At 42.5% G+C, this 18,509-nt stretch overlaps 3 protein-coding genes across 9 annotated transcripts in view; 1 reads left to right on the top strand and 2 right to left on the bottom strand.

Annotated features, from left to right (window-relative positions):
- LOC115682589 (uncharacterized) overlaps positions 1 to 7,163 on the bottom strand; it is a 35,437-nt gene extending 28,274 nt beyond the window's left edge. For all 6 annotated transcript variants that reach the window (XR_008814446.1, XM_056302889.1, XM_056302892.1 and 3 more), the window contains exons 1-4: positions 6,649 to 7,163; positions 6,416 to 6,509; positions 3,721 to 5,942; positions 1,743 to 1,857 (exon numbers count right to left, since the gene is read on the bottom strand). Coding sequence is in view for 5 of the 6 variants with exons in the window: in XM_056302889.1 (XP_056158864.1) it covers positions 1,743 to 1,857; positions 3,721 to 5,942; positions 6,416 to 6,509; positions 6,649 to 6,935 (2,718 nt within the window). In the remaining variant the exon portion in view is untranslated. The remainder of the gene's footprint in view (positions 1 to 1,742; positions 1,858 to 3,720; positions 5,943 to 6,415; positions 6,510 to 6,648) is intronic.
- Positions 7,164 to 10,582: 3,419 nt separating this feature from the next.
- On the top strand, positions 10,583 to 12,371 carry LOC115682578 (protein JINGUBANG). The gene is made up of 2 exons (XM_030606835.2): positions 10,583 to 10,678; positions 10,738 to 12,371. Exon 2 carries the CDS (start codon positions 10,830 to 10,832, stop codon positions 12,213 to 12,215), a length of 1,386 nt encoding a protein of 461 aa, XP_030462695.1. The 5' UTR covers positions 10,583 to 10,678; positions 10,738 to 10,829; the 3' UTR covers positions 12,216 to 12,371.
- Positions 12,372 to 13,431: 1,060 nt separating this feature from the next.
- Positions 13,432 to 18,473, bottom strand: LOC115682581 (protein root UVB sensitive 4). 2 transcript variants are annotated; one of them, XM_056302784.1, is made up of 10 exons: positions 17,841 to 18,473; positions 17,417 to 17,563; positions 17,033 to 17,179; positions 16,145 to 16,207; positions 15,983 to 16,059; positions 15,365 to 15,470; positions 14,631 to 14,733; positions 14,390 to 14,538; positions 14,237 to 14,302; positions 13,432 to 14,085 (listed from the first exon to the last, which is right to left on the bottom strand). In XM_056302784.1, the coding sequence occupies exons 1-10, from the start codon at positions 18,306 to 18,308 to the stop codon at positions 13,846 to 13,848; spliced, it is 1,566 nt and encodes a 521-aa protein (XP_056158759.1). In that variant the 5' UTR covers positions 18,309 to 18,473; the 3' UTR covers positions 13,432 to 13,845. The 2 variants fall into 2 exon arrangements, with proteins under 2 accessions (XP_056158759.1, XP_056158763.1); XM_056302788.1 differs by having other exon boundaries at positions 14,390 to 14,532.
- Between the last annotated feature and the right edge of the window lie 36 nt (positions 18,474 to 18,509).

Raw genomic sequence — 18,509 nt, 5'->3', positions numbered from 1 at the left:
GAGAGAGTTCTTAAAATTTCAAAAGAAAAAGTTAAACCTTCTTACATAAATTTTACCCATTTAATGAGGCAGTTTGTCAATTAGAGAGACTTCTAAGAAATTGATAATTACCAATTAAAAGTTATCTAAAAATGTAATGCCTAGTATTTCCCATAATTCCACCAAAATGGATTAAAAAGATGAGCCTCTTCCATTAAATAAATTTTTTTAAAGGTATTAAAGCATTTTACTCAGAAACTTACTAATTTGTGAACAGATGCACGCAACACATAGGCAAGTCATTAAATTTGCGAGACCTGTGAAATGAATTCTTACATTAGCATTAGTTTTATTTTCCTAAGACTTTGAAAAGATGTGCCAAGCTTTGGCCTGACTTTCAAAAAATATGCACTGATATGGAGCTGTCAGTTTGAGTATTGTAAAGACTAATTTTAGAAAATAATCAATTCCTTCTCGACATATTTTCCTTTTTTAATGATAAATAAGATTTCATTAAGAAGGTATCAAGGTGGTACCACCCCAATACAAAACAGCTTCAGGAAGAAGTCACCCATACACAAAATTATGGACAAAAAAGGACTCTTTCTAACATTTCCAAAAAACTAGATGTATGAAATTGAACTTCCTGCTATACCAAAAGTGAAAAGTGTACCGCCCATTATCCCTAAAAGAATTCCAAGAGGATTCGACGCCTTGAAATGTCATTTTGCACCTCTCTCTTTGAATGAGCCAAAAAACAGGGAGAGGAATCATCTCACCGATCTGTTTCTTTCCGCTGCACGAGCTGATAGTCCCTCTCCAAGCTCAAAGTTCGTGTTGCACTGTGCCTGAGCTCACCAAATATACCCCCAAAAATTGCAAAAAACTATAGTCCAAATCTTTCTGGTCCAGCTACAAATGTAAAAGTAAGTGATTCACACTCTCTTCTTCAGTCTAGCACAAAAAACACCTATTAGCCAGTATTTTTCCTCTCTTCTGAAGATTATCCAAAGTAAGAATATGTCCCCAAGCAGCTTCCCATGAAAAAAGAAACCTTCAATGGAACCTTGACTTTCCAGATAGAATTCCACAGTAAGATGTGCTCTATTGTAATTGCAACTGAGCTAAAAAGAGATCGGAACAACAGGATTTTACAGAAAAAGTTCCAGAGGAGCAGCAATTTTACATAGCCTATCATCCTCACTCACGTCTAACATACCACTCAAAAAATTTCGAGCTTCCAATCTCGAGCCCTATGCAAGAAGTTAACAAGCTACACTGTTTCTCCATCATTTTCTCTGGCTCCCAATCTTGAGCCCTACGTTCTTACGCATCCACAATCCAGTCATTTAGTGTAATTAATGACTACTAATGAGGCCTCACTAAGAGGGGCTTGTCTCTGAAGTCCATGTATGATATAGATCACTTGTAGTTGGCAAGTGGGCTGCTCTTGACTCAAACAGATATGAAAAGCCTAATTATAAACAAAGGACATATTCTAAGACAGATTTATCAGAGACATGAGGAGATCAGCTCCCAAAGAAGCAAATCAGTCGGTCCAAACAAAACAGGCTCCAATCAACCAAGCATAAATTTTCTTGCTTCAAATTTGTTCCACACGCATCTCAACTTGAATGAGCTCAATATTTACTATGTCACCTGGAAGAAGTCAAGGACTCACAGAATCATAGGGAAACATCGGCAGACAATGTGCGCATGCATATGCTGAGAACAATAGATACTTCTCCAAGGATCAGAATCACCTGAGAGAGAACATACAACTCGTCCATGTGTGTTAATGCCACAAATCCAGACGCCATCCCACACAAAGCCGCAGAGAGAGTAATGGCAGTTCTGCTAAATAAATGAAAGTATTCCCTGCAAAATACACATTTCCAGAAGAAAATAGCCACTTATGAGAACCTTTTCCAGTTCTGTCAACTTGCTGTGGATTTGGAAAAAGAGTAAGTGCACTTCAATGTTCACTGAGGTGTTTTGTTGAAGTTGTGACCTTGTCACGAACAGGAAAAAAACGAGAGTATTTATGTACATCTTTGAAACAAATTACTAAACTCCAAAACTGTACAAGAGGAAGAAAAATATGAAAATGACAACAATCAAGAGAACGGTCCCTCTGCTACTTCATGCTGAATTATCAATTGTGCATTACCCTGTGAAGATGGTAAAATGTATCTGTCCAAGGCCTAAGGAATATTCATAACATGCTGAGCGAACTCACTATGTCTTAGTTCTGTCAGATCAACCCATTGCAGACTGGGGTTCTCCATATTATTGAATGAATTTCGAAATAAATCTTTAGGAGCTAGTCCTCCTCTGTTTAATACAAGGGAAAGACTTCTCCTGGAGGAACTGTGGATAAAGGTTCAACCAAAATCTTGTACCAAAAAGAGGATGGAGGTCAGAAGTTCATATAAATTTTTCCAAGATATCATTCAAACCCGGAGACTAAAGATGCAAATTGACAAGGAGACTATCATCAGAATGTTGCAGCAGATGTGACTCCATTTGTGGTATTATATTGAGCACTTAACCAGAGATACTCGCCAGAATTCAATAAAATGTTCTTCCCCCGCCCCTTAAAATTTATTTTTGTCCTTCACCATCGCAGAGTAACCACGTGCCAAAATCTGCTTCCACTGAAATCAATCATCCTGTCCTCCAGAAAACTAACCAAGGTCTTAAAGCACCAATAAAGAAAGTCTAAATTAATCGACCATGTGATTCCGTCCTTCATATCTACTTTCAAATGGCTCTCTGTTATGAATCATGACTGTGACACCAGAGAGAACATCCAGGCTGACATGTGCCAAAATCAATTAAACATGTTCTCTCTGTTTTGCTCCTCCGCAAGTAGTCTGATTCACCGACAATGTTGTGATCAACGGAAGGCAGAGACTATTGCTGTTAGAACTCTTGAGGTTGGAAAGGCAGGGATACAGACCCACACAAGTGAGTGTGGCTGTGATTTATGTAAAGTGCAGACCTCTGATAGCAGTCATTCTGCTTGGATCAGGATTGCTGGTGGTGGTCAACACTAATGTTGGGTCTCTCTTCTTTTCAGATCTCACTGCCACGCTCAAGTTTTGGGAAGTGAAGGAACTGCACTCACGGTTGAGATTCTGAATGTGGTATGGCAACTTTATATTTAACTGAGTAGGGTAGAGAGTGCCGGCGTTCGGTCATTGGACCAAAGTTTGGATATCACATAGATCTAAATAGATACAGCTATAAACCAGAAACTATCGCTAAACATTCAATGTTTGAGATAACAAATCTGGAAAAACAAATTTCTTTTGAAAAAAGAGCTAGATGGGCTTGGAGGTTTGGGAGGTCATCTGGTATAACAAAGGCTAGAAAAGCAATTCATCAGCAATTGCAAACAAGCCAAACTTAAAGAGAGTGAGATCTTAAGTCATCAACACCAAAATAAACCGCGATAAAAGGTAACAACTTTCCGGAAAAGAAAGACCACATAAAGAACTGGTGGCATTTGATAGTCCAAGCACGCAATGTCTTGAAAGTAAAACACTGGCTGATCGAAATTTATCAAACTGAGTGCCTAACATCATTAGATAGAGTAACAACTTGTTCACTCAATCTTTTTCCCTTTCTTTTAAGAGAAAGTTAGAGTAACTCAACAAGACATCTCTCACGAGATCTCCCAATACAAATATAGCAGAGACAAAGTATGAACACAAGAGGCAGAAACCATATCCATACCCAGAAGATGATAGCTGAAAAGTTAGTGGATTCAGTACAAAAGCGTGGCTTCGTTTCTTCTCTATCAATTCTTCTACATAGGCATTTAAACCATTAGCTCTGAAAAACAGATGCTGTGAAAGATACAAGCGGGACACGTGTCTCTCATCTTCCACTGTTGGAAGATGAAGATGTTGGGATTCCATCATCAAAGCACACTCTGATTCAACAGCTCCATGTTCTTGGCATCTGAGTGATTTATCAGATTCTGAACTAGGACAAAGAGCGAACTCAATATCACGAATATCAAAGTCTAGGTGATACTGGTTCTGACTCAATGCGTGTCTCAACGAGTCATCCCCCAGGCTTGAGTTGCCCTTTTTGAATGTAACACGAACACTGGGGCCAGTAATGAATGCTCCAACCTGAACATGCTGCTCAGGAAGCATTTTTAGCAACGCCTTCTTCATGTGACCCGAAAATTTTCTATATTCACCATCCCAATTGCCATTTGGTTGATTCAAAGAGTTGCTTGGATGATAAGAAAGTCCAGTTTCCCTACCATCCTCTCTGCAGAAAAGAGCAAGCTGTGTATGCCTCAAAAGCACAGCCACCGAGACTATTGATGAGTGATCCAAACATAAATTCAACTTTCCAACTGCCAAATTGTATTTCCAAAATCCAGAATTTCTATTTTCGTCTCCTGGATAAGCCAAAAAGCTGCTGACCTCACACAAAAGGAAAGGATTTTCTTGAGGTTCAATGGCACTTTCTTCAGACTTCCCCTGATTCGTCTGCCAACTCAACCACATCTCTTGCAGACATTTCTGCAGATACTTAGTCCTGTCACCAGATGCTAGACCAGCGACCTCGGCTTCACTAGCTTCTAAAGAGGCACTAATTTGTGCCGGCTCACTCCAAAGAATGATTTCCTTACTAGTAGGGCTCCCATCATGATGCCTATTTCGGCGGCGTTTATCATAATTTGAAGTCACTCCCCTTGCAGGAACATCTGCCGCAGGTATTGCTGATACGCTCACTTTTCCACAGTATATGAATGAAGACTGCCAAAAGACGTCTTCAACATACTTCAATGAGAGTGCAGCAACCAACAAATGGAATGAGAGAAAACTTGAGTCGGGAATCCCAGTAGGTGATACTATATTTTCAGAAAGAGAAGCATGAGCTTGATTAATTTGCCAAACAGTAACTACAACTTTGTCGATGTCGAATATAAAGAACTTCCTTATACAAGTATCAGAAGATGTAGGGCTCTTCAGTTCTTGAGGTGGTATTTTCCTCAGTAAAACAAGAAGCATGGCCTTTTGAAGCACTCTACAAACCACTTTCCAAATAAAAGCAAGAACGATACGTATCTTCTGAAAGCAGCAGGTGAAAAAGGATTCTGCAAAAGCATTCTGCCCTGTTTTCTCTTTTGACGTTCTACATCGGACCACTCTCCTGGCTTGTACTATAGCATAAGGTGGAAGCTCTTTCTCAATGTCTGAGATCTCTAGCCAGAGCTGCTGTACATTACTCCTATACTTTATGTCCATAGACATCTTTTGCAATGATTCCTTCAATAAATCAGTATCAGGATATCCAAGTAGCAACAATAGATGCTCATAGACCCGTATACAACGCAGCCACAGAGTGAGAACAATAATTAATCTATGCAAAGACAATATTGGAGCAAAATTTCCTTTCCTAATTCTGCTAGCAGCCAGTTTCCAGAGTTGCTTACCATCTCTATGATGCATCAACTTTCTAGCAAATGCTTTACTAAACGCTAATAAAAAGGAAATATCAACTGGAGAAAAAGAGAGAGTTAACTCTGGAATGCAAAGATGGAGATGAACCACATGAAGTTTATTCAAATCAGCACAAATAGACAGAACTTCACAGGTGAAAACATTATTGAAAAGACCATTCCTCTTCAACCCAATCTTAAAGTCACTGCAATTGATGGTAAAAGAGCCCTCTTTCAAAGGTATGAAGATAGAACCAACAAGACCCCGAACAAAACTGCCTTGCTCGTGAATTTGAGAGATTGCAACGAATTCCTTCATTTCCAATGAACACGATACAGAGTCGCTAATGATGGGAAACTGCAGTTGAAGATCTACATCACATATGCCAAGCTGACAGTGCGCCAATATAAGGTTTAGCATTGACATTTTGATCCTGCTTGTCGAAGTAATGGCACTGAATATCTTTTTCAGAGCATCATGCAAAGCAGCACCCTGAAATTATCGTAAAGACAAGACCATAATCAGGTAAGCATATAAAAAAAAAAGGGGGGAAGGTAAATCTGACTTCCAGTAAGAAGATCTCATTGTCACACATCCGTCATTCAAACAACTGACTATAATTAATTATATTCATTACTGTCCAACCTGATTGCAATGCAGACAGAAAATTATTACAAGTTGAATAATATTCATGGCATTATGGGATTGCCTAAATAGATTTGATAATATTACAAAATGTCATCTGTGTTTTGAAAGACAACATTCTTCATCATGCTATTAAACGAAACTTTTCAACATAAGTAATGGCATTCACATTACTGCCGTGGTCGGCTCTGCTAGTGCAACTGCGACAGCGGCAGTAGATTGGTGTAATTATCATTTCAACGACATTTGCACGTGCTACAAACGAGAACTTTCGGATTTTTTTGGAGATTCGGTCCATCCAAATGAACAAAGTAGATCACCTCGGGATCAATTTCAGAAAGCGTCTTCTCCAAGTCATCCAAAGCGGAGTCCCTCGACGCATCCACGCTACTCCTACGTCTCTCTTCCAACTCACTTTCACCAAAATAACACCAAAAAAAAAAAAAATGTCAACAACAGAAGAAACAAGCCGTACCGGAGCCCGTCGCCGCACCGGACGAGTACCAAAGTGCACTATCATCCACGCTAATCCCGAGAGAAAGAGACAACTAACCCGGCCGATAGCACCACGCGAACGCCGCGGACATCGACCGCGAACGCGCCGGCCGACCAAGCCGAGAAACGAAACCTCAGCTCCTCGACCGCGACTTCCTTGAAGACGAAGTTGTAAGAGCAGTCGCCGAGGAGGAGCTCGTTCAGCGCGGAGACGTCGAAGCGGAGGCCCCTGGCGACGGCCTGGGACCGCACGATCCCGACGCTCAGGTCGAGCTCCGGCTGCTCCCGCAGCCACGGCCGGAGCAGGGACAGCACGCGCCGTCGGATCGCGCCGTCCAGGAACATGGCGGAAGCGAGGAGATCGCCCGGGAGAGGCGGACGGCGGCGGCGGCGGCGGGGGGGTTGGGTTCGGGTTCAGGTGACGATAGGCGGGCGAGGTGAAGCGAGCGGAGGAGTGAAGGATTTTCTCGGGAAAGGAAGGGAAAATGCGCTGCCCTAAACTTTCCCGGGCGGGAAAATTCACGGGTCGCGCGTGCTGGCTCTCTCGTCCACGATCGCCACGTGGCGGTACCAAACGTGAGAACCGAGCGTTATCTTCTACGGGCTTCTTCGATCTTATAACGACGACAGGCCACTTTTCGGGGCAAATACTTTGCCTGACCCGGGTCCGGATGGACCACCAATCATTATTTGAGAAAATATCGAACTTTTTGGATTAAATTACAAATTAAGTTTATGTTATCGATTCGTATTCGATTGTGACAGTTATAGATTAACTTACTTGAGATATTATCCCTTTTGGCCCATCTCATATCGGATCTCATAATTTTATCCTTTGATGTATAGGTGAGCATTTTTCCAAGAGATTACCTATTTTGGTAGTACTCCCTCCTGAGCACGTTTAATATTAGAATTACAATTTCAGCTTGCCGTTCCATCTAAAGGAAGTTAATTCCATGAAGATCCCGAGAAATGCTCCCTTTATTCAATGCACAATTTGATTCATTCCTATCCCTCGCCTTCCTAGAAAGTCAAGGGACCGCTCCTTGTCCAGGCCTCTAGCCCCGGCAATCACTCCCCGCCCATCGTAGGACCAAATCGTTACATGATCGACTTGTAAACAGTTTTTTGATGATAGAGGCGAGATAGTATGGATTTTAATAGATGTTTACTGGGTTTTCCTAACTTAAATTCTATCACCTTATTAATAATAACCACATCGACTTGTAAACAGTTTTTTGATGATAGAAGCGAGATAGTACGGATTTTAATAGATGTTTACTAAGTTTTCCTAACTTAAATTCTATCATCTCATTAATAAAAATCGTGGAATAAATGTATTAAGATTCGTGAAATCGATTGTTTAAGCGTAATGAAATATTATAAAAAATTCAATGAGTACAATCGAGCACTTTTGTTTACTTCATTTGAATGTTAGTGTGGCTTAGTATTGTTTTATGACATCGGGGCATTGGTGTGCCGTCAACAAAAAAAAACACAAAAATAAAAAAATAGAAGTTAGGGGGAGGGAGGGGAGAAAGAGATCGCAAGTTGCGCCACCGCCCTACCTTTGTTAGCGAGGGCCGTCGATGTTGTCAAGACCTGAGTGAGGGCCGACTAGGAGTGTGCAAAAAAATCGGAAATCGTCCAGACCGTCCTGAATCGGATCGGAACCTGTGGTTCCTAAGGAAATCAGATCGGAACCTGTGGTTCCTAAGGAAATCGGTCCGGTTTCAATTTTCAGGAACCGGTGGGTACCAGTCCGGTTTCCAATTCCAGGTGTGGAACAACTCGCCCGCCCGCCCGCTCGCCCACCCGGACCGGAATGGTAATATAATAATAAATATAATATATTTATTTAAAAAAAAGAAAAATCTTAAATTCCTAAACTAAACCTAACTCGCTCGACACTCACAGCCTCACATTACGCCGAGAAACACATTCTTTCGCTTTCGCCTCATGCTCACTCTCACTCTTCTCGATCGATGCTCACCTCACCGTCTCTGACTTTCCATTTCCGTCTCCGTCTCCGTCCTTGGCTAGTGGGATCAGTTCCATGGACTCACCCGGAAACTGGACCAGACCACCAGTCCGATTCCCGGGTGGGTCCATGAAATCAATGGACGGTTTCCGATTTCAATTTTTTTGAACTGGTCTTTAGTGGGCGATTCTCGATTCTAGGGTGGGAACCGCCCATCCGGACTATGCTTACCTTTAGGGCTGACGACCCTAGTGTGGTGGTGGAGCGCAAGCACAAGGAGGATCCGCAAGTCCTTCAAACTCTATAATACTCTCTCTCACTCGTTCATGCTCCTCACGCCAAACTTGATGCCCCGGTACGATCCCCACGACGAGAGAACTCATGCGATGCGTGTGATTTCCCGAGTTGTCTCCTGCAATTTCGAGGAAGAGAAGAGAAAGACCAATTCGGTTTCTTGTATTGAAGTTTTTGACATTGATATTGCTTTCCATTGAAAATCCTAGAAGCTTAAACATGCCGCATAACATATCCTTTTGACTTTAACATACCCGTGACAAAATTTAAGAGAAAGTCCTCTCTTGATATGGAGTAAGCCTTTCATGGTAATGTGGTGCCCACTTGGCGACACATCAGCGCCACCTATCTTTAGAAAATATAAAAAAGAATAATGATGCATCGGCATTTTTCGTTGGTTAACATCGATGGAGCTAAGATTTAACGTTTTTTGGACGGTTTTGAGGAATTGATTGGACTATTTAAAAGTTTTAGGACTTGATTGCATTTCTGCAATAAACTTTAAGGATGTCCGCTGCACTAATCCCAATTACTTGTGAGGGTAAATAATAAGGGCAGGTTCTTGTTTGGATTCGGGTTTACATGGATCGGATTTATCATGACCGTTGATCACGTGAGCCCCATATATGAATCTTACATGAACAACATCTGCGACTTATATGGGCCCATAGATTGATATAGATGTGAGACTTCATGATAAGAGAGGAATTCCCCTTTTAACTTTTGCCTCCGGTATATTAAAGTGAAAGTATTATTTATTGAAAACATTATCCATTAAAAGAAGTTACTCTCGGCATAAACATCGTTGTCCAACACTAAATAATTAAATTTTTTTTTTGTTGGTTCTTGAAATATTTAATGCACGTGTAACTTGTTTTCTTAACGCAAAACACGCTTTGAGATCTTGACATTTATTCTCCTAAATGTTTACTTGACACGGTAATAGACCCATGTCCATGTCTTGACTTCACCAATCCCTGTGTAAAGAATAAATTATACCGACGGCGTTGCTATAAGACTTAATTGGGATAAATGTAATTGCGTTTCAAAACTTATCATGAAAGTGCAATTAAATCTTAGAACTTTTGAAAAGTGTAATCATATTTTAAAACTTGTTACGAAAGTGCAATCGAGTCCTAAGATTTATTACGAAAATGCAACCGAATCCTAAAACTTTCAAAAAATGCAATCAACGGACGGACTTGATTCGATCAATTCGATAAGTTCCGGGACTTTCAATTTTTCGTGATAAGTTTTAGTTATTCCAATGTACATCTCCCTACTTTGTTACGCGAATCCAAATTCTCCTTTTCCTAGTGATTCGCCATTCAAACACACGCACGGGTTGACCTAATCAAACGTCAAACTTTCCACAGTCGCGAAAATTCCTGCGATGAATTCTGTTCCTCGCCAGAAAATGATCATTGTCGAAAAGGACAGCAATCGATCGACCAACAATAGACCAAGATCCTCCGCGCGTTTCTCTCCTCCAACCGTTCTTGAAACAGTCTCCCCCCTCGTTTGTTCTTTGGTCGCTGGAAGAAACCTCAGATAAGATAACACATGCAATCGTCAAACTCCTCTCCTAATGAACCTCGTCTAATCCGAGGACTAAGGGCGTAATCAAGACTTGTTCGGACACACTAATCATTCGAACTTGGAAAAATCCAAGTACCCTAATTCCTCCCGGGGCATCCCAAAGCTTTCACACCGGACCACCACCTCCGCCTTTATACACCATTTTTTTAGTGCAAGAAATGAATAAAAAATCAAGAAAATCTGTCACTGAACCGATCTTAAAGAGAAGAAATCGGTCATCTTCTTCTTCTTCTTCACATTCTCTTTGAGGCTCGCCCTCTTCTTTCCATGCAGATTGCTGCTTCAACGATGAAGCCATTGATGTTGTAGGAGATCGTTTGCGTTCAGGATTTAGAAGGCGCGCTCCATTGGATCTGAGGGTTGTGATGAAGAGCTTGCGAGGAGGCCGCATGTTCTCCGACGAGAGAAGCGTGCATGGACAGGGATTCGACCGGCTAAAGGCCACGGAAGAGCCCGACGATTACAGCGCCCGGGCCAGCCATTCGTCCGCGACGAGCCCGCGCGACGTCGAGTCTCCGACCGTCGCGGACTCTTCTCCCACGGACGTGGCCATGTCGCCCTTCGCCAAATCCCCGTGGTCGTGTCATGCGGCGCTGGTGGACGAGAGCTTCGACTACTCGCCGAACGTCCTAATGGGTTCTCTTGTTCGTGAGGAGGGTCACATATACTCGTTGGCCGCGTCCGGGGACTTGCTGTATACCGGCTCCGACAGCAAGAACATCAGGGTATGGAAGAACCAGAGAGAGTTCTCGGGTTTCAAGTCGAATAGCGGGCTGGTCAAGGCGATCATCATCTCCGGGGAGAAGATCTTCACAGGTCATCAGGACGGGAAGATCCGCGTGTGGAGGGTGTCGTCGAAGAATGCGAGCATCCACAAGCGCATCGGCAACTTGCCGACCTTGAAGGACTACATCAAGTGCTCGTTGAACCCGAGCAACTACGTCGAGGTGAGGCGGCACCGCAATGTGCTTTGGATCAAGCACTTCGACGCCATCTCGTGCCTCAGCTTGAGCGAGGACAAGTCGCTATTGTACTCTTCTTCTTGGGACAAGACGTTCAAAGTATGGAGAATCTCGGATTTCAAATGTCTCGAGTCGGTCATGGCCCACGACGATGCGGTGAATGCGATCGTCGCAGGCTTCGACAGCTTAGTCTTCACCGGCTCTGCGGACGGGACCGTCAAAGTGTGGCGGAGGGAGTACCAAGGGAAGGGGACGAAGCACTTCTTCTCGCAAACGTTGCTCAAGCAGGAATATGCCGTCACGGCATTGGCCGTGAACTCGGATGCGACCGTTGTGTACAGCGGCTCCTCGGACGGCCTCGTCAATTATTGGGACCGCGAGAAGCATCTCTCTCACAGCGGCGTCTTGAGAGGCCATAAACTGGCGGTCCTATGCTTGATCGCAGCCGGGAGGTTGGTGCTGAGCGGATCCGCCGACAAGGGGATATGCGTGTGGAAGCGAGACGGCGGCGACCACACGTGCCTGTCCGTGCTGACGGGGCACAACGGGCCAGTCAAGTGCTTGGCCGTAGAGAAGGACCACGACACTCAGCCTTCGGGCGAGAGGCGGTGGATCGTGTACAGCGGCAGTTTGGATAAGTCGGTGAAAATGTGGAGGGTGTCGGAGGCCGCCCCGCCGATGCAAAGAGTGCAACAACACTACACATCCGACGGGAACGCGATGCCGACCACCTTACCGAACGCTCCGAGTTTCTCTACACAGGGTAGGATAAGCCAAAAAAGATCATAGAAAGAAAGATAGCACATTAAACCAACTTGTTCGTTTGTATATTTGATTGATTGATGCCTCTTAGTGCTGACCCAGGAAGGAGATTATCGCAATTAATGTAATTTGTGACGTTTCCATTGTAATGTTCTTTGCATGGTTGGATTGTTTGCATGACAACGAGCGAATGGCCACGAAAATTTGTTCATTGGAGTCTCTCAATGGTTAACATACACATGCACTGAAGAACACAGAAAGACAGACGAAAGAAACTTGGTGCGCTTGCTTCGTCAAACAAACACGTTGAATTATAGTACCTCTCTGCAAGCCAACTTTTCGCATGGTGTTTGGTTTGATTTCTATATTGTGTGCAAGAGAGGAGAAGGGGAGAGAAGATAATCATCATTGCGCAGTACATTTTGAAGGAACGAGGAGAGTTATGGTTGACTTCTAGAGGGCAAACTGTTCCTCTGCAGGCGATGAATTGTTTAATGGAGTGGGCGAGCGAGCGATCGATCTCGTGAACGATCCGGAGCTACAGAGAGTCAAAGGGGGTTGGCCAGTGGAGGAAGCGACGTTGAGACATTCTGGTTCATTAAGGTTGACAAAAATCGAGTGATTACAGCATAATCCAAGAGCTCCTGGAGGCTGAATACGATAAAAAAATCTATCTTATAAACAACTTTATTAGGAAATGAAGAAGCCATGAACGCTCGGGCTTCGTCATATTATAAAGAAGGGAAAAAAGTCATTGGACAAACCCAAGGATTTCATTGCTTTAAACATGAAGATCTGGAAATGGAATCAAGCTATGGAGTTTTGTCGGTCGAAATTGCGGCATCGTCTTGACAATTTTGTGCATACTGGCGTCGGCCTTTTCATTTGTGATTTGATTATACAGGTTTTAAGTTAAGCTGTAGTTTTTGCTGTTGGCTCTGTAAAGCAAGATTTCTCATTGGGCAACATACAGTAGGAGCCTGATAGGGATCGACCACCGGACGATGGTTCGACTTATCTGTGTATGAAAATCTCATGAAATACCATACTGACCTCATGATTCGAATAATACATATTATTCAAAGAATACTAACGTGATACTGATAAAGTAAGATTATATTCGACACTCGGTCAAGAGTTTGCCAAGCCACTTCCTCATCCAAGTTTGTAAATTGATCTTAATATTATTGGCATCATTCATTAGTATAGCCTTTGACAAGTCCAAGTTAGGCTAGCAGTACTATTGATACCAATGATCCTCACTTTTGTTTATCTCCTTTTGTCTTGTTCTCCTCCGGGTGACTGGAGTACAGGGGACAATACTTTAAAAAGAGTAACATCACATCCAGAATTCACTATTGAAACAAATGCACATTTGATTGAGAACCTCCCAATGACCACTTTGCCTCAATGAAGAAACACTGCAACCCAGAGAGAGAGAGAGAGAGAGAGAGAGAGAGAGAGAGAGAGAGAGAGAGAGAGGACTTATCTTACATTTCTTCATTCATAACATAAAACCCTACTCCAACAGCCTATGCTGCCACAGCCGAAAAAAGAAGAAAAGAAACAGCCTATGCTAAGTATGCTTCCCATTGCCAAAATATCTCTATCAGAGGGAGACACTGCCCGTAACTCCACAAGGTGCCGCCCAACGTCTTCAGTCATCTATGAAGCTGTACCGAGCCTGCTCCCGTGTGCTCAACAGAATATTTTTAGCAGCCCAACCCATGGTCGCAATTTGGTCACTCACCGTGCGAACACTTCTTTCAGCGCTCTGCTTGCTATCCTCAGCCAATCTAAACCACTCCTTGAAACCCGAATCAGATACATCACTGGCCCCTAAAATCCGCTCCCATCGATTCTTATTCTGAATTAGGGCCTTGCGGATGTAACATGCCTTCATTCATCATGAAAGACACAAGAAAATGATAATCTCATAGGTAAAGGAACTGTACAGATTGAATTCGACAAGCTCCAGTGAATGTTAACCAAGAATGGTAAAAAAGATGCCATTAAAAAATATAGGATGATGAAATTTATGCAAATACCTGCAACAAACCCATGATAACATCTGAAGTGCCAGCTCCTTCTCTCAGACAAAGCAGGATATTTTGCTGAATTTCAACAAAATAAGTCACGAAAGATTCTATAGAGAGTTAACAGGGGAAGTAGTTCGACCAACTCTCAATTCAAGTACTCACTTCTGCGGTTCTTGCTGATCCACCAAAGGTCTCCAAGCAGATGAAGTAATAATCTTTGCTATTCACAGATTTTATGGCCAACAATGACAACTTGGGAATCTGAACCTTGGTGCCCAAGCTCCCTATTCTTATGGGCCAAAAGTCTTTGCCTGATAAAAAACAACATTGTCTGTTCAATTACCCAGCTCTTGAAACAGTTCATTTTGTCAAAAGGCAGTCAAAATGCAATCACAATACTCACTTTTTGTATTAAATATGTCAATCCCCTCCCTTTTGCTTACTTCAGCAGGCGAAGGCACGTAACCAAACTCGGTCCATGTATTTAAGATGATCTCAAGCCTGTCCTGAATATTTTTCCCCAGGAATGTGTGAAAGAGGAGAGAGGAGGAAGAGAAACAAAGAACCTTTAGTCAGTTAGTTGAAGATTCTAAGGAGGTTTCCCTCGTGCTCATAATACAAAGAGAAAAGCGATAGAACCTAGATGTCATGGGGTTTGGATATAATCATTGCCTCTTTTGGAAATACAGACAGAGAGAAGTATGACCCGGTTGGTACCATTGTTTGTCATCAATTATGTATAAGTCTGAAGGCTATATGTTCTTTTTTAATGAAAAATGCATGCAAACAAGGACAGAGACTTGTAGTACTTTTCCAAAACAAATAAACAGGGTGCCCTGATGAGCTTCTACTTGTTCACTAGACAACTAACTTCAAAACATATTCTGAATTAAAAGATGTTTATACATTATGCACCATGATAAAACGAAGAAACAGTGAATCTGACTATCGCAATATAGAGTAGGTTGACAACCAAAAAGCAGCTCCTTAAATTCAATAGCACTAAACGTTTAGGAATTGGGACTACAGTTCAAAAGTGGTGCTCATAAAATGTTGTGGATGTAATAAGAAATTTTCTTTTCCATTGCCTATGTATGAAATAAAAATCCTAAAAGCTATAGCATGATACTAACCCACCTTAGTTAGAGTTTGCAGGTGGACATACTTGAGTCCCTGATATATTCCCAAAAGGTCTAGTGCTGCGAAGATAGGGTATACCACAAAAGGTAAAGCTGCAAGCAATCTAACACATATGAAGGTTAGAACCGTCAAAAATCAACTATTATAAACTCCTGGTTTGAATCTGGCCAAGAAAAAAACGCTACTAGTTTGGTTGTTAAAACATTCCCAAATTAAATCAAACAAGATCATCATATTGGTACAAAAGTTAACAGAACACAGCTAGTAGAAGCAATTTAAGGATGTTAAGATTCGAATTAGGCTTCAATTGCTGGCAGCCCGAGTATATGGTTAAAACCATATAGTCCATTTTGCAATAGCCGTGACTGTCCCTATCCTATACAAGTTCCATGAGTGTGGTATTAAGAGTGCTTTGAAGCACACAAATAACTTCGCCAAAGATTTCCATTTATGACGTAAGATATGCGTGAGAAGTTCTTGCAGCAGCAGCAGCAGCACTAACTTGCAATAAAATGAATTATGGCTCACTTAGCTTGAGCCAAAAAATGAACAGAACTTGAGTGACTTATGTACAAAATATTGACCAAAATAAAAGGAAAGGCAGGAAATATGAACCTTTGATTGTTCTTGAATGACATGTTAAGAAGTGCAGCAAGCATAAGGCCAAGATTATCAAAGCACACTGATTGAATCTGAAAGCAAACCAAGAGGAAATCATGAAAACTTCTTTTTGCAGAAAAGCAAGCAATGGCAAAAAGGAAGATGCTGGAGCCTGACCTGTGCTTTCGCAGAAACTTCACCAAGGTTATCAGCTACAGCAAAGCTCCGATGAACAGCAGACTTTCCAAAGAGAATGACAACCACAAAGCAAAATCATTCAAGTCAAAAGTGAAGATGGCATATATAAGGCAAGATAGCTAGCATAAAAAGCTTTCCCTGTCAAGAGTAAGGTTCATGAGGTGGATAAAGATGGTGGAAAAATATCAGGAAAAAATAAATCAAGACCACAGATGGATCTCGTGGTGGCAGATAACTAGGCCATGAAAAACTAACAAACATGAGTCCAAAGATCCATTTTTGGTTGATAGAGCACAAGAAAGGAACTCAACAAGTTATATGATGTCCACACAGTGTCAAACCAGACGCCATTGCACAGGAGCTAGAGTGAACGTTCACATTCCAGTAAGCCAAACGTCATGCTTGTGATACAGATATTTACATGACCACTTTGTGCAAGGAAAAGCAAGAACTGAGAAACAACAGAGAACTAAAACTGCTAGAACTCATTTATCTCATTCAACAACTTTTTAAGCTATCTTTACTTTCTGTGTTACCAGATCTTCTCATTTCTATTCTAGAGAGGACATGCAAGCTTTGGCTCCTAAACCCCAAGTTCCAATCTCTCACCTTCTTGACTTGACCCAACTTATGATTAATTTTCCACAAGGCCCCTAAACCCCAGGCAGTAGGGAAAGCACATTTCACACACAGACATTTGGCATAAAAAATATCGTCTAACACACATATATAAATAGTTTTACTATATTTTAAAATTAAAATAAAAAATTGCATATAGATCTTCGAGGCATCATATGGACAAGATACATTTTAGAGGATCCTTTCAATATCTGGAATATCATAAATGAACTGGGGCAGAATTCTTACACCAGTGGCCAAATAGCATGCGAGGCTGATTTGTTTTGCGATATTGGCTATGGATGCAAGAAGCAGGAAGTATTGTGGGAATACAGGAGTCAGCAGCTCCACACCAATACTCAAACTGAAGATAACTGATGTCGAGAACCGAACCCTCTTCAAATAAAATAACTCATCATCAAAGATATATCAAGACATGAGTAGTAACACAATATTGCCATCATAAAATGCAAGATTTCTGCTCTACTTGTCACTATTATATCTAACCACCATATAGCAGTGAGGTACCAAGTTAACATCAGAACTATGCATAGGAATGACTATTGACAAGAAGAAGGAAAAAGGTTTTTACTACAATACAGAGTGGAAGGACGCTAAAACTAAAAGTGAAACCTTCAAGTTGGTATCAAAAGCAGATGCCAGGCTAGCAGTGTAAATGCACCTACTCAGCCGTCCAAGTCCATCTTTCAAGACCCAATTCAATGCGGCAGCTGACGGCAGTGATCGAGAGTATCCAATCCCTATAGCTCGGAACATCGCCTGAATTTCCAAACAATTGATCATCAAACTAACTCCTTAGAAGGCAACATCTTGCAAATAAAACATCGACCATCTGCTAAATATGCACCATACATTTCGAGCACTAAAAAAGCACTGCAAATACATAATCAGGTCAGCCGAGCAGTGATTTTTAAGGTCCAACCCACCAGGCATCAATCTGAGAATATAAACAATCAGAGTCAAAGAAACCCACCAAGCTAGCGTTTTTCACACATCTTCAAACGAAAATTACAAAAAAAAAAAACTCCCCGATTACCTGAGTAGCAAGAACCTGAAGAGCAGAGCTGAAGACGCGATGCAAGAGCTTCCATTTCACATAGTCCAGGTAAGTCGCGCTCACTCGCTTCGGAATGAAGAAATCCCTCACGAACACCCTACAGGCCCTCCCCAGCTCCCGAACCCCACCATCGAAATCGAGGCCAAACGACGCAGCCCCACCGTCGACGCTCACCAGCCGCAGGCAGCCCCCATCCCAGACGTACCTGGACACCCTGCCGGACTTCCGAATCACCACAGGGAGCTTCCCCGCCGCCGGCAACGAAGTGGGTCCGAAGCCCTTTTCTTCCCGGAGCTTATCTTCCTCTGGGTCGGAGTGGAGGGGAGTCCGCAGAGAGCTGGTGGCGATGAGTCCGGGTTTCCTCGAAATGGGTGTCCGGGGTTCACGGAGCTGGCGAGGAAGGCGGAAGCGGCATGGGTGGGGCGTCGTGTAGCGAGTGGATTGCATGAGAAAAATCGAAGGGTGTGCGTTCACAGAGAGGGCAGAGGAGATTGCCGGAGACGAAAAGTGTTCGAAGTGGGAAGTTTGTGATGGCGTGAGGCGGCTGCTCCGACCGCTTCGCTTCGCTACGAACGCGCAGAGAGAGAGACACCTGAATCACTTGAACGTGCGTCTCTTTTGTTTTATGTGTGTTTTCCCTCGCAGGTT

This window comes from Syzygium oleosum, unplaced genomic scaffold (assembly GCF_021117445.2).
Source record: "Syzygium oleosum isolate NSW1041296 unplaced genomic scaffold, Sole_v2.1 Sole_v2.01, whole genome shotgun sequence".
Classification (NCBI taxonomy): domain Eukaryota; kingdom Viridiplantae; phylum Streptophyta; class Magnoliopsida; order Myrtales; family Myrtaceae; genus Syzygium; species Syzygium oleosum.
The sequence above is the reverse complement of the archived record's forward strand: the minus strand, read 5'-3'. Positions and strand labels throughout refer to the sequence as shown.